We start from the raw sequence: 14991 nt of genomic DNA, 5'->3' as shown, positions 1-14991 counted from the left end.
ATAGATACCATAATATACCTTGCTTTTTGATCTAGTAAAATTATGTGTAAAAGAATTTGTTCATTGGCTGACATTATTATCGAAACAAGATGAGAGGTTATTGTGTTCTTTTTATTTGGTGAAAACTTATCTTTCACAGCTTTGAAAGCATTTATTTTACCGAATGAATTAGAATCCATTAATTTATTCCAGGAAAGCAATTAGTGTATCTGTTTATCTGTTTCATACAAAGACGTGAAACATACTTGGGAAATTAATATTGGCCATATTCAACAGTGTTTGACAAAATTTGAGGTTTTTTTACACTAGATGAATCACTTCACCATTATCGTTGGAGGACGAAGCTTCACATTTATTTGCTCACCTTTAAAAGAAAATCTTTTAGACTCGTTCATTTGAGTCATAATATTTTTTATTTATATTCTGAAATCCCGTATTTTAAGGGAAAATCCACAGTCCCCACATTTTACTATCGCTTGGTAAATACAATTTTCCTTCTGTTCTGAAAAACTGGCTAAAATGCTTTTAAGGATGTTTAACTTTATATTATTCATTGTATAGTGTTTCAAATAATATTTTGTAATGGTTGGAAGCAGCCCGAATTTTTATAACAGCTTTTCTTAGTATTTGAGGAAAAAAAATTTTTGTGGGCCCTGTCTCAAAACTTTTATTAACCCTTTGGAAGCGGCTGTAAACATTTTTTAAACATTCAGATAATGAGCACTATAGTTTCAGAAATCAATAAATTTTATGTATATACATATACAAGTAAAGAACAAGGGCCAAGTTCTCGCACACACAAATGGAAAGATATCACTGTTCCCGAATTATATCTTTTTTACGCACTGTCTATGGTGATGGCGAAATGTAAGCATTTATCTATTAAACAGTACTGGCATACCGATGACTTGTATTTTTATCCAATTTTCGAAAAAACAATGCCAAGGGATCGCTATCAGTTAATTTTACAAATGTTGCATTTCTCTGATCCAAATGGTCCCCCGTCTTCCGACAGATTGAACAAACTTAGGATATTAATAGATATACGAGAAAAAAATTTAAAGAGACAATGGTTCCACACGAAAATTTATGCATAGACGAAAGCATGATAGCATTCAAAGGAAGATTATTGTTTAAGCAATATATTCCGTCAAAACGACATCGGTTTGGAATTAAATTATTTGTGTTGTGCGACGTGACAACCGGATATATTTTAGATTTTATCATCTACTGTGGAGAAGGAACGGACATAGTAGATGATCAAAATTTTGGAGTATCCGGAGCTGTAGTCACAACACTTTTAAAAGATTATATTGGAAAAGGGCACAAATTATGGTGTGATAATTGGTATTCAAGTCCGGTATTATTTAAATATCTTCATGCAAATAAAACTAATGCGTGTGGGACCGTGATAAAAAATCGGAAAGGCTAACCACAATTTAGAAAATTGAAAAATGGGGAAGTAGAAGCTAAAAATGATACTCCATTATTAGCCCTAAAATGGTGTGACGAGAGAGAGGTCCATATGTTGACAACAATGCACGATGACTCCATGGAGCCAACTGGAAAACTACATTATCCCACAGATGAGCCCATAATTAAACCGAAATGCATAATTAATTATAATAAATGTATGGGAACAGTGGATAAAACTGATATGATCATTAGTAATGTAACATGCATGAGGAAATCCTTAAAATGGTACAAAAAGGTATCATTTCATTTTATAGATTTGTATTTATTAAATTCTTTTTATTTATTTAAATCAGTAACTGGCAAAACAATATCATTTCCAGATTTTCAAGAAAATGTTACAACGCAACTATTAGCGAAATATAAAATACAAATTATAAGGACACCACATCCCACAGTCTCGACAAGCCGGACTCCACACAGAATTTTTCCAAGGGATATAATGGATCACATTCCCGAGTTGATTCCGCCGAACCCTAAAAAAAAAACGCCGCGAAGACGTTGTCATGTTTGTGTGAACACAAAATTAAATCCAAAAAAAATAAATTATTAACTCAATACTTTTGCTCTCCATGTAATGTAGGATTATGTCTTAAACCCTGTTACAAAATATACCACACGTGTGCAAAATTTTAATTCCGTTCAGTCAATAAACATCAATTTCACCCCATAAAATGTTATTATTAAGTGTTAAAGAACATGTCAAGTGTCAAAAACTATAAAATAATCAGTAAAACCGTTTTAACAAAAGCTTCCCAAGTGTCCTAGTACAAACAAAAAATACGTTTTGTTAAGTGGCGCAGTGTTCCAATATCACTGCTGTCCGGTATCATATGACATTTAAGATGGCAGTACGGTTTCAAGTGGTAAGTGATTTACTTTGATGAATCTTTTTTGTTCGCATTATCTTCGTAAATTATGGGACTGTAATGTTTATTTTAGTTCTCCAAAATGTTCTTTGAACAGTTTAGGTCTTCTCAAGTTTGGTTATTAATTTATAAGTGCCTTATTCATAATACAATCATGAAGATACATATTCAATCAAAAGTGGCCGCGTGAATGGTTTGGTGAGAGATTACAAGACCGTCGCCCCACAAAGGTTAATAAGTTCGAATCATGTCGCTCAAAAGATGTATATAAAATGATTTCAGACAATTTCAGCTCATTTTAGAAAACTTCTAATTATTCGTTAAATAAAAATAAAAATATTAAAACAATCATAATAATGGACACTCAGTGATATAAATACCAGTAATATCAAGACAATGCAAATTACACGAAATTATTTTAATCATTAAATAAATAGTCTATTACTAAATTTAAAAAAAAAAAAAATAGCTTGACGATTCCAATTCAAACTTCTTGAAATCTTACTTGAAATAAAGTTATATAACAATTGCATTTACAGCGAATTCCGTATTACCATTAAAAAAACAGTTAAAATTGACCAAAATTTATCAATAATCAGAAGTTATAGAGATAAATTAATATAAACAATGTATCCGCTGATCAAAGTTGCCTTACAATTTAAATGTCGCCCCATTTTACGGTCGCCAGTTATTTCAAGGTTGGCTAGAGAGGGGGAAAAAATCATAGACAACAATACGCGTCGTTTCACTATCTATTTGGTATTACCAACATTTCAAACAAATGCACGATTCGTGGTGTACTGTTGGGTGGATTTGGATGATCGAATTCATTACCAACCGAATAAAATAGCTTTTCAGAGATGTTGAAAATAGTAAACGAAATTTATGAATGAAATTATTGATTATTAGAGCTTTTATAAACTCTTAAAGAGTCTTTTAGAAATTCTTTAGATGTACAATATGTTAAATCCAATATTCCTCCCGGGTTATTATTTTGCAAATTAATATTTAATCTAATTTATTTGTAATATTATTCTTCGTATGAAACTGTTACTTTGTAATAAATGTATCTTTATATCATTTTTGTTAATAGAAACATATCTAAGATAAAAATTAGAGCAGTTTTTTTTATCCTAACTTGACCATATTTGATACAATAAACCTCACATAAAATTTATACATTATTGAAATTTTTATAAATTCTATAACTAATTTAATTGAACCTATTTATAAACAAATATCACTAAACATATTTAGACGCAAATCAATCTGTAATTAATATAACAAATAACGACGACTAGTCAAAAATTCATAAAATAATTATTATTTTACACATTTTTAAAGAATACTTATTAATTTATTTATATGTATCTGAAATATCAAGTCTTATTTATTTTATACAGTATGATATTTTCAGTGTTTTTGTCCAAATGGGCGACATATTCTCTTTACACTTAAATTTTAATACCTGTTACAACACAGGTTTTTTCATACAAATACGCTTTTTTTTTTCTTTATCAACACTTCTCTGAGCACAACCCGTGTGGAGGCATTTATTTGCATTTTTTTATGTAATGTGCCTATTCAGCAAAATAGGTACTAACTATAATACAAAATTAACATATGTTAACAAATCTTCGGGATCGTAGAACAACAACGCATGTGACTTTCTTCAAATTTACGCAAGAGTGGTTTAATTATTATTTTTACACTTTATGCCACAAATTAATAAGTACAAAAGTATTGATACTTGGGTTAGTTGTATATGTATATTTTTTCAAACCTGTAAAAAAGCCTTTATCAATATCAAAATATAAAAAAAGTTAATGCCAAATTTTCTACACACACGTCGTTATTCTACGATCCTGACAAAATGTTTATTATGTTCAGAAAAGGCCCAAAAATTTCAGAAAACTGTGAGTGATTGAAATTTATTTTCATACAAAAGTACACATTAAGTTTTTTGAAAATTAAATGAATATAATATGTACATTTATAAAAAACTAATAAGCTGATATATGTTTGACAAATAACAGAAAAAAAGAAATACTGAATTGTATCACTGTAATATATATTTATTTTAAGAAAAAATATTCTTTTTCAAATGGAATGGATTGATTATCCACCGATAACCATGATGAAGGATAATGGAATATTTACTTAGAAATTATTATGTCAAATTTTATTACAGTTTCAATTTTATTTTACCACTGTGTGGCACTGAACTGAAATGAAAGAATGTTATTTAAGCTCCGGATAAACGAACATTGTTTGAAAACACAACTATTTTCAAAAGAGAATTATTTTTTTAAATTGAATTTTTTGAAATTTTATGTTACTGCTTATTTTAAAAAGTTACATATTGTCGTTGCGCCGGTAATATCTGTTGTGTAAAGTTTTTTTAACTGTTGTAAATTGATAAAATAATATTGGTTTTTTTTTTTTTAATAATACACTAGCAGCTATTAAGCTGATGCGTGTATATCAAGTGAACATGGTTAATAAACATAATAAATTGATGTGTGCATCTAGGCGGTTTTTGAACACATTAACTGAACTAGCACCAATCACTTTCTCGGGAAGGCCATTCCATTTTTCCACAACTCGGTTTGTCAGGAAGTTCTTCCTGGGGTTGGATGAGAAGGAGGTAGTGTTTGGTTTTAATGGATGACCTCTGAGATGGCGGTTTTCATTCATAGTGAACATTGATTTCAACTTGGGCACATTATATTGCTCAGTTAAGATTTTAAACATTTCAATCAAGTCACCACGCTGCCTCCGCTCTTCCAGTGAACTTAACCCGAGCTCCCTTAAGTGATCCTCATGATTTATTTCTTAGAGAAACTACCATTTTAGTTGCTCTTCTCTGGACTTTTTCCAACAACTCTGTCATTTTTAAAAAAGGGACTCCAGATTTGGTAGGCACACTCCAGGAGTGGATATCTTTTTTAACTGTTTTGTCGTTAAAAATGCATAAAAAACAGAATAAGCTATTTTATATGTGAAAAAAATATGGAAGTCTTCTTTCGTCATAAAAATGTTTTTTAAAGATGAAACAAAAATCTGAAGTCCACATTGTTTTAATTCAAAAAACATCAGTAGTCTCAGATACACTCTTTTGATATGTACTATTATTATCAAAATAATAGTTATTTGACATTGAAAGTTATTTATAGATTGAAACTATCTCATTTGATTCAAAAGTTATGTTTTGGAAATCGCACAATCACAAAATCTTATTTTCTGAATGTTACATTCAATGTGACTCCCGTGGTCCTTTAAGGTACAGATATTTTAAATGCGAATGCGTGTTTGTCTGTTTGTTTGTGTTTCTTTCACGTCGCAACGAAGCAATCGATTGACTTGATTTTTCAAGTACGGATAGCCGAAGTACTGCCAAGTGTCACATGCAACTTTCATCTTGAAAAGACATCTCATTCCCTTGGAAAAATTCATAGTGAAAAAATGAATTAATACTAAAACAGAATAACGACGCTACGTCGTCATAGACTAACAGCTCATTGTATTTTTTGCATGGCGATAGTTCGAGGATCAGCAATCGATGCAGGCCACTTTTTATACGCTGGTAAAATTCTTATAATTGAATGATAAAACTAATTTCTATATACCACATGAGCGAAGTCGCAGGTAAAAGCTAGTATTATATATAAATAGAAACAATTAAAAAAAAACAATAGTATAAATATATTACTATTATACATTGTTAAATTATTAAGCACAATTTAATTTTTCAATGGTGTTATTTCCAAACCGTGTGAAAAAATGTGTAAAAAGAGATTCTGGTGTATTTTGTCAAAATAAAATTATACAAACTTAAAAAGAATGTTCACTTAATGGATATTACCGGCAAAAGACGCTATAATAAAATTAATACTCTGTAACAAAGGAGCACGGAAAATCTTTGGCCCAACCCACAAAAGTAAAAGGAATCAAGTGGAGAATAATCTGCCTCGTGCTGTACGGTTAGTGCGTTTGCCTACCATTCCCGAGGTCCTGGGTTTGATTCTTGGCAAGGTCAACATGAAACATTTAATAGGTAGCTTTCCAATGCAATATTTCCTAGAAATGATGGTTGATATGCTGCAATTAGAGTAGCAATACAATACCCTCTGCAGCCCTAGGCGCAAATATGAAAACTATATTTCAAGATCTTACTAAATATTTGCATTTATTTTTTCTACATACAAAATATAATATTAAATGTGAACAGCAATGAACACAGTTATATGATTGTAACCGTAACTTACATATTCTACATAAAATAACCTATTCGGTAGTAAATTAACTAAGACAAATGGGGGATAAGGTCCAGATCGCATACATTTTAACCCATTCTCCTTAGCATTTTTCCCAGATTTACATAAATTTCATAACAAAACAGTGATTTCAAAAAGATGCATCGTATTTTAATTCAAATTCAAGATTTAATCTTCTTCACAGCCTTTCGACTTACCGATGAGTCTGTCCCATTCCATTTGGCGACAGGTTGGCTGGCACGGGCAGCCATTTTGAGAATGTTTAGTTTCTAATTGCCACCACAAGGGCGAGAGAGCGCCACTGTGACGACAATTAAACTAAATATTACTTTAGCGTTCTATAGTGAAGAACAACGTCCGCGTTTGACTTCCATATGAAGTGTCGAACTGTTCTCAATTCCATGCTCGGCTCTAAAACCTGAAAATAACCAATAAACATTTAAAACGAGGAATAAACAAAAATATTCGTAAATTTAAATAAATTAAGATGTTTAAACATAGCCAGAAATCGGGATGTGATCCTGTGGTTAGTGTCGAGGACTCACGTGCTGAAGTTCAGGGTTTGAACCCCGCGCTATTCCAACTTAATGGTGGGTTATTTAAAACTTGTTAAAAATGGCCCAGAAATATTTAGGTAATTTACTAAGTCCATCAAAGCCAATAAATGTATAACTGTAATTTATAGAATGGCTAGATCGGATCAGGTGTGGTCCCGTGGCTAGTGTTGCGAACTCACGGGCCAGAGGCCCAAGGTTCAAACCCCACTCTACTCTAACTTTATTTCCATTTTCTAATAGTGAGTTATTTACAACTCGTTGAAAATGGCCACCAAAATTGAAATATTTGGGTAAATTATAAGAATGCTAATATTTCTATTCTACATTTTTTTTTTAAAATAGCATACTAATAATTCCATATTGTAAATCAAGACTCGATCAAAGACACTCATTTTTCATTGCTCATTGCTCCAAAACTGTTCAATGCATTTCTTAAGAATATGATAAAATTTTATTTTAAATATATATAAAGCGGATAAAAAAAGCGTATTTTAAAGGTTATTTTTTTAATGTATAGTATGTAGGTACATACTATTTTTATTTTCTTAACTAAAATTTATGTTTTAACATTAGCACTTCTTAAATATTTTTTATATCTATCGTATTCTAATGAATTATTTTGTTTATGCAATGGTGTATTAGTAGCATTTATTATAAAATGCAAAAAAATAAAATAAAAATAGAAAACACACTTTTTTCAAATAAATAAAAAAGACAGGTGTGTAGATTTTTACAGTCACTATTATAGAAATGTACTGTCTTTTTTAGATAATCATTTTTTGGTTGGATTTGTTCCATACATTTTGACTAACGTTGCAGGGTACTCTATTAAGGCTAATTATTTTGACATGGAGTTAACATATTTTATCAAACAACGAAAGATCTGTCAAGGGTAATTTATGTTACTTAATTTTTTTATTTTTTTTTAATATTGTTTTTTACAATATACATAAGAGATAAAACAGAGTATTTAAAAAATAAAGCATAATTACATAGCAATAAAATACATATTAATAGTAAAAATAGTAAACAAAAAAATCCCACAAAGGCATGGCCTGTTCGTGGGTATACAATAAAATGTTTATGAATTTTTGCTCCTATAATAAATAATGGACAGTTATAATATTTTTGTGTAACATAAGAAAGAGAAAATAAAATATACTGTAAAAGATTTTATGGTATTTTTTTATAGTAATTAAAAAAGGAAAATAAAAAATATTTAAAAAATATTTTAAAAAAACATAAAAATATTCCTTATTATTAAAGGGCAACAAAATATATCATAGAAAAAAAGAGTTCATATCTTTGGTTTGATCCAGGATAGAGCGTGTTTTTCAAAAGAAGGAAAATTTTTAAAGTTTGGAATCAATTAAATATTTTTAGTAAAAAAAGAATTAAAAATTTTTGGGCCTATAAAATATGCATGTCTCTGTACGAGCCTCGTTTTATAATGTGGTATTTCTAATACACGATTCCTTCTTTGACTTGATCTATTTGAATTACTTGTATATAAATTTTGGTTCTAAAATATATATTTTAAACATTGAAAACAGTATATTTGTCTAAAAGTTTAGCTTCATTTATCTTACATCCATGGCATTGTTTTTATTTTTTATCGAATTTCTTGTCAACGTGTATGAATTTGGACCATGTCTGATTATACATAATTAAATTTCTCATGTTTGATAAATCTTACCTGCTCACAACAGAGTAATTCAATTTTATCTTCAGGTGCATCAGTTTCCCCATTTCCAGTCTTGGCATTAGCCGTAGTGGGAGTCTGCGAAGTAGTGTTACTATTCTGTCCACCCGCTTGGGTAGCCATCTGGCCACCTCCAGATGTGGTAGTACTATTTGCGCTCGCCTCTGAACCAACGAGAATCTTATCCGATACGTGTTCCGACACCTTCCGGCATTGGATGAAATCATTTGCAATCAGGCGTTCCTGGTAATTTCAATTAAAATTATTAAATATCTAAGTAATTTAGTTAGAATTACTTCATTAGGAGAACAAAGGAGATTTGATAGACATACAAAATCAAAAATGGTTACTTCAGTCATCTTATATTATAAGTTTAGCACGTATCATAAATTGCATTAGCTAGATGTAATCTAGAATATAATTTTACTATTTGATTACCATCTCAACAATATAAATTAGAAAAAGTTCAAAGTAAATTCTTAACATTTATTAACTTTAAACTATCGATTCCTCTTGAACACATTAACTATAATTCATTAATGTGTACACATCATTTAAAAACATTATCTAGTAGATGGACAATCAGTGATTCTATGATTTTATACAAAAATTTAATGAGTGGTTGGACTTCCTTTATTCAAACTATTTAAAACTATTTTCAAGAGAGGACATAAGGACTGGATTTTCCTTAGTGGGAGGGATTTGAGTGGGAAACTCCTTGATGATTTTCCAAATGTTTGAGTTTACTGTTTACCATATTGATGTGCCTTATATTTGTTATTTTATTGTTATTATTATTTTTGTGTTTCTGATCCTATAAAATATTTGTGGTGATATACTCATGTGTCTGTGTAAATTGCTCGTCCCAACTCAACACAGGACTTTTAGTCCCATGGAGTTGGGACTTATGTCTCAAATAATGTGTAATAAACTGTCTTTAAACAAATAAATAACATAGAATGTTTCTAAAACTAGTACGCGAAAAATACAAGCAGGGATTTTTTATATTAACAAATCAAGTACGAATTATTATATTCACTCGCCTATTCAGAGACTACGTAAACTTAGTTTAGCTATATACTTTTGCTGTTCAGTATGGAAATTAAAAAAAGACTTTTATTAATGGTGGAATAATTTAGAGAGTCATTCAGCCATTTTGTATTAAGAGTCCCATTATTGTTTTTGTTATTTTTTTATTTATTGGCACACCAGCAAAAGCTGCTTGTCTGTACTCAATCCAACAATAATATTAATAAATAAAAATGCAATTAATAAGATTCTACAAGCTTTGGAACGAGTTTTTAAACAAAATTAACATTGAAAGCACCAACATTGTGATTTTCCCATTTAATATATTAAAAATTTTACTGTGGTTAAAATCACTGTATCATATTATAATACTAATGTTGTACGATTGACAAACTAACAGGTTCTAGTATGGTATTCAAGCACATTGCATACTACACCATACTGGTCATTTGAAAATTTAATATTTACTCAGTACTTATGCAATGAAGAAAAAGATGAATACCTTTTTTTGGCGATCCTGTTTAGTTTGGCAAGTAGAATGCGGCAATAAATAAAAAGGTAATTTAACTAATTTGGGGGTCGCCATTTCAATAGCTACGTCTACAACCCATTGTGGAACTGTCTCATTTAGCAGCGTACATTCTGTTTCTCCGGTAGCATCTCCTACAGACAACCTGTACAAAGTTCTCCCGCCGACTTCGCTGAATATCAGTGGAGTGTGGATAGGAACTGAGAAATAGTTATTCCCGACAATTTTGGCTCCCGTGTCAGGATGGATAGTCGATCTCTGCGAATGGTTCCAATGCTCGAGCAAAGCTTGCAACAACAAGTTACCATAATTCACTTTCTGGTCTCTGTCTGAAGTCAAACCTGCCTCTTTAGCGCTGACCCAAGCTCCCAAACAATCCACTTCATCTTGCCCTAGATGTATCGTCAACATGCCAGTTTTAAGATCGACATTAAACCAATTCGGTACGTAGATCATTTTAAACCTATTTTTGATTTCTTCCTCATAATCCACTTCCCCGAGATCCTCAATTTTCACAGCTTTTAAAACATCATACAGCGCTACTTTGTTATCGGTGTCTTTCGTGAGGATGTGTCTCTTATCGTTTAAGACTGTGTAGTGTCGTATGGCCGCCCCGCCGGGAATCAGAACGAGAGGACCGTTGGGATGATTGACGTGGTATTGTGGGAATCCGGCTACCTCCGAATTTAAGGAATTCACAGGAGGCAAGCGCCAGCATCTTACATCGGAATCTGAAGTGGCTACCCACACACCTTGGTGATCAGAAGTGAAACAGAGCTTTAAAATCGGGGCAGATTCTTCGCAAACAATAACGGAGTTATCGGGATTGCGTAATTCGGTCATAATGACTCGTTTATCTCTGCCTCCAGATATTATGTGGGTGAAATTATCGGTTGCTAAGATGGCCCACACCGCTTCCTCGTGAACGCGAATAGTTTGCATCTGTCTCTGCTGACCGAGAGACCAAAGTTTAATGGTTCCGTCGGAGCTTCCGGATACGCACTGCGTGCCGTCTTGGCTCACGACGAGGGCCTTAACATTATCCGTATGTCCCTTTAACTGCATGAGTTTCCCGCAGGTTCTCGGGTCCCAGACTCGGAGGATTTTTTCCGTTGACCCACTCACGAGAACCGTACCCGCCGGGTTCATAGCGAGGCTGTATATAGATTCCAGGCTTCCGGTCAAACTGGAGGTCGTGACAGTGTTATTACTGGCCGTAAGCGCCGTCAAGGTGTTCACATCCCAAAGAAAGATGGCTCTGTCTAGCCCCGCACTGGCCACTTGCTCCTTATCCTTGGCGTAGGCCAGAGTGCGCACGTAGTCTTTGTGCGTGCGTAAAGTCGACATGCAGAAGCCTTTGTGCGCATTCCACACCTTGACAGTAGTGTCACTGGACGCGCTTATGAGGTTCTTACCGCCGCAACAGAGCACGATGTCGTTCACCCAGTCAGTGTGGTGTTCCATGCTTTGGATATATCTGTCTTGAGCGTTGGTCGACGTATGCCACACTCTGATAATACTATCCCTTCCAGCGGAGTATAATCTCCCCTGCACCGGGTCGAGCTGTAGGGCGCTAACCCCAGCCTTGTGCCTCCGTTCTTCCTCATCCCTTATTACGAACGAAACTTGAGTTTTTTTCCGCATTGGTTGGCCGGTTTTGTGATTAGCCATGACTTTTAAAATACACCCTGAGATGTATTTTAACCGGTTTTAAACCGAAAACACTTTAGTCTCGTGAACTGTAACACGTAAGCATCACTCTTGTAATATATTAATATATAAAACATCCGGTTTTATTTAATATTTAGACATGATAATTTCACCAAACAGGTAAAATCGAGTATAAAGTAAAAACTGTCAATTTACATCACAGATTTACATTCCCGATTCCTTAGAGCTATAGTGATGAGCATTGCGCATAATTGGCAAAGACAACAATAATCGAATATTTATATAACGGAGTTATTCACCTGCTTTCAGTTTTTAATTTATTTCAGAAGTTTTTGATAACCGTAATGCATTATGTTGTGATTATTATATGTACCGTCAAACGTGACTATTTTGCCCAGTTTTAACAAACTTTCACAATATCATAATTTTTTTGTACAGGACTACTCCTATCCATTTTGTTGAATAGTGATACTAATTATTCTGAGCATTTTTAAAAGTACAAAACGTTTGCTTTTCTTTTATTTGTGCAATTTTAGAAGACAAAACATGCTGGTAATTAACTGTTATTTTTGGTTTTATCATCCTTATCATACGGTTTATAACTACTTTTTGGGCGAAAAAAAATGTTTATGTTTAAACAATAGTATCATTGAGGCATAACCATTATAAAATCAATGAAAAAAACCGGTGGGCAAAATTGCCAACTATTTCCTTAATTTTTATATACAATGTGGATTTGTGGGCGAGGGTTGGCACATAATTGGATTTTTAACAAAACCAAAGGAGTTTATCTCTAATCCTTTTAATTTGTTCGTGTTTGATTATGCATAAGCAAAGTTCTGATGCGATTTTCGTAATTAAGGGAGCTTGCCCCCAAAACGACTTTTCTTTAAATGTGTATGTAGAAAAAAAAAACGATCTTTATTTTTTTTGTACAGCAGTGCAATTATTTTCTAGATTACCTTTACTTTGAAATTGTATTTTATGTACAGAATTCATAATATTTTGTATGTTTTATTTTCTTCTTTAGACTGTTAAAAATATTTATACAAAAAACATTTAAAATAAAAAATAAGTCTTCATAATTTCACAAAAAGCTAAAAAATTAAATAAATAAAACTTTCTAAAATGTTGTCGGATATTTTTACATTTTTTTGAATGGTAAAAATTAATATTGGTTTTTACTCGCAGAAAATGACTCAATCTTGCAGTTTTAAAGATTTACATTGAATTTATGAAAACCTCGACGCAAGATTACAGGTTCAGGTAAAGATTTCACTATGTTCCAATTAAATACATCAGCAATATCCTCAACTTGAGATCACACAAAGCTCCATTACGTTTGCGTCTTACAAATGACATAACAATATTAAAATTGTGGTTGTTGATGCGCTGATAACTTAACCGATATAATATTTGTCATTTTGCGTATCAACAGTGTTAAATTTTACTAAAACAAAAGTGACTTTTCACCGTTATTAATTTCAAGCGGATCAGACACTGTTTTTTCGTTTTCCTCGGCCGAAGATTCAGAGGCACGTTGTTTATATTCGTCGTAATGACTTATGATGAATGTCTCGAAATCTGTTGATTCATCAACTGAGTAGGCATCAAAGTCTGTTGTTTCCGTGACGCTATGACATTTTTTCAATGTTCTTCTCTATAAGGTGTAGGTATCTTTTGATCCCGACGGAAGAGAAAAATCGGATGGATTGTTTACCAATTGCTGTGTGGTATAAAAAGTTTAAATGAACATAATAACTGGCTTGTCATTTTCAGCGTGTATTTGAGTTGAAACCCCCATCAGATTTTTAAACCTTATTTGTTAAATCTTTGGCAAAAAATCTGATTTATGAGCCAGTTTGAACAAAACATCGCGTTACCTTGTTCAAAATCATGTTTTTGCCATTTACTCCATTTTCTTGTATATTTTCTACTTTGTTTTTCCTACTTTCTTGGGTAATGTTTTTTCAATTTAGTATGTAGCGACAACCCTAGACGTGGGCAAAATTGTCAAAACACTAGCTAAGAAATCTAAGACAATTTTGCCCACTTAAATATCTATTGTGTTTGTTCAAATAGATATACAGAAAAACGTTCTATAGCGTCTTTATTATGTATGCAATGAAATATATAAAACTTACTTGCCTCCTTTCAACACAAACTCCGCAACAACAAAAGTTTTGACAATATTTGGAGATATAAACAAACAGACCTTCAAGTTTAACTTCAAATTTCAAGTGATCAACTGAAGCTGGCGGTAAACTAAATATTTAGTTTTGCCATGGAACTATCAAAATATACTTACCAAATGTAATTTTTATGATACCAGTAACTTTTCTTACTTTAAAACTTGATTTTGTTAAGGATTTCGGCAGTGGGCAAAATTGTCATGTTTGACGGTACACACATTTTTATGTGTTTTTAAAATTCAAATCCATTTTCTCAAATACGGATTTTGGAAGAGAAAAACTGAAATAAATGCCACAAACTCAAAGAACTAAAAAAGTAACCTTTAACAAATAATACAAAGTGAGAATAAAAACGATAAACAATCTTTTGAATACGTCCAAATGTTTGTAAACGGCCTGGATTTCCTCCCTAGAATTCCATATTCCTTTCTCAAAAACGTTTTCTTTCTCTGTTGCGACAAATTTAGAAAGACTTAGGGTATAGAAAACCTTTGGTTGGCTTTAATTGGCTAAAATGATAGAAAGTTTTGACATATATACGAGAAAATAGAAAAACAAATTAACATGTAATGTAAATTAACAAAGTAAACATAAAAACATTCGGCACCAAATCGTTCCGATAATTATTGAATTATTAACGTATATGAATACTGATTATACATTTAAGAATTTTCACAAATAAAAACAATTTA

General features: G+C 32.0%; 1 protein-coding gene across 2 annotated transcripts in view; it reads right to left on the bottom strand.

Moving 5' to 3' along the window:
* Positions 1 to 12251, bottom strand: part of LOC148272791 (WD repeat-containing protein 48 homolog) — a 29795-nt gene extending 17544 nt beyond the window's left edge. For both annotated transcript variants that reach the window (XM_088239567.1, XM_088239566.1), the window contains exons 1-3: positions 10410 to 12251; positions 8873 to 9121; positions 6817 to 7037 (exon numbers count right to left, since the gene is read on the bottom strand). In XM_088239567.1, coding sequence (XP_088095693.1) covers positions 6945 to 7037; positions 8873 to 9121; positions 10410 to 12107 — 2040 coding nt within the window. In that variant the 5' untranslated portion in view covers positions 12108 to 12251 and the 3' untranslated portion in view covers positions 6817 to 6944. The remainder of the gene's footprint in view (positions 1 to 6816; positions 7038 to 8872; positions 9122 to 10409) is intronic.
* Positions 12252 to 14991: the final 2740 nt, after the last annotated feature.

This window comes from Micrasema longulum, unplaced genomic scaffold, assembly GCF_059751315.1.
Source record: "Micrasema longulum isolate JH-2025_06_02 unplaced genomic scaffold, ASM5975131v1 h1tg002186l, whole genome shotgun sequence".
In the NCBI taxonomy this organism is placed as follows: domain Eukaryota; kingdom Metazoa; phylum Arthropoda; class Insecta; order Trichoptera; family Brachycentridae; genus Micrasema; species Micrasema longulum.
This window is presented reverse-complemented; position numbering and strand designations above follow the sequence as displayed.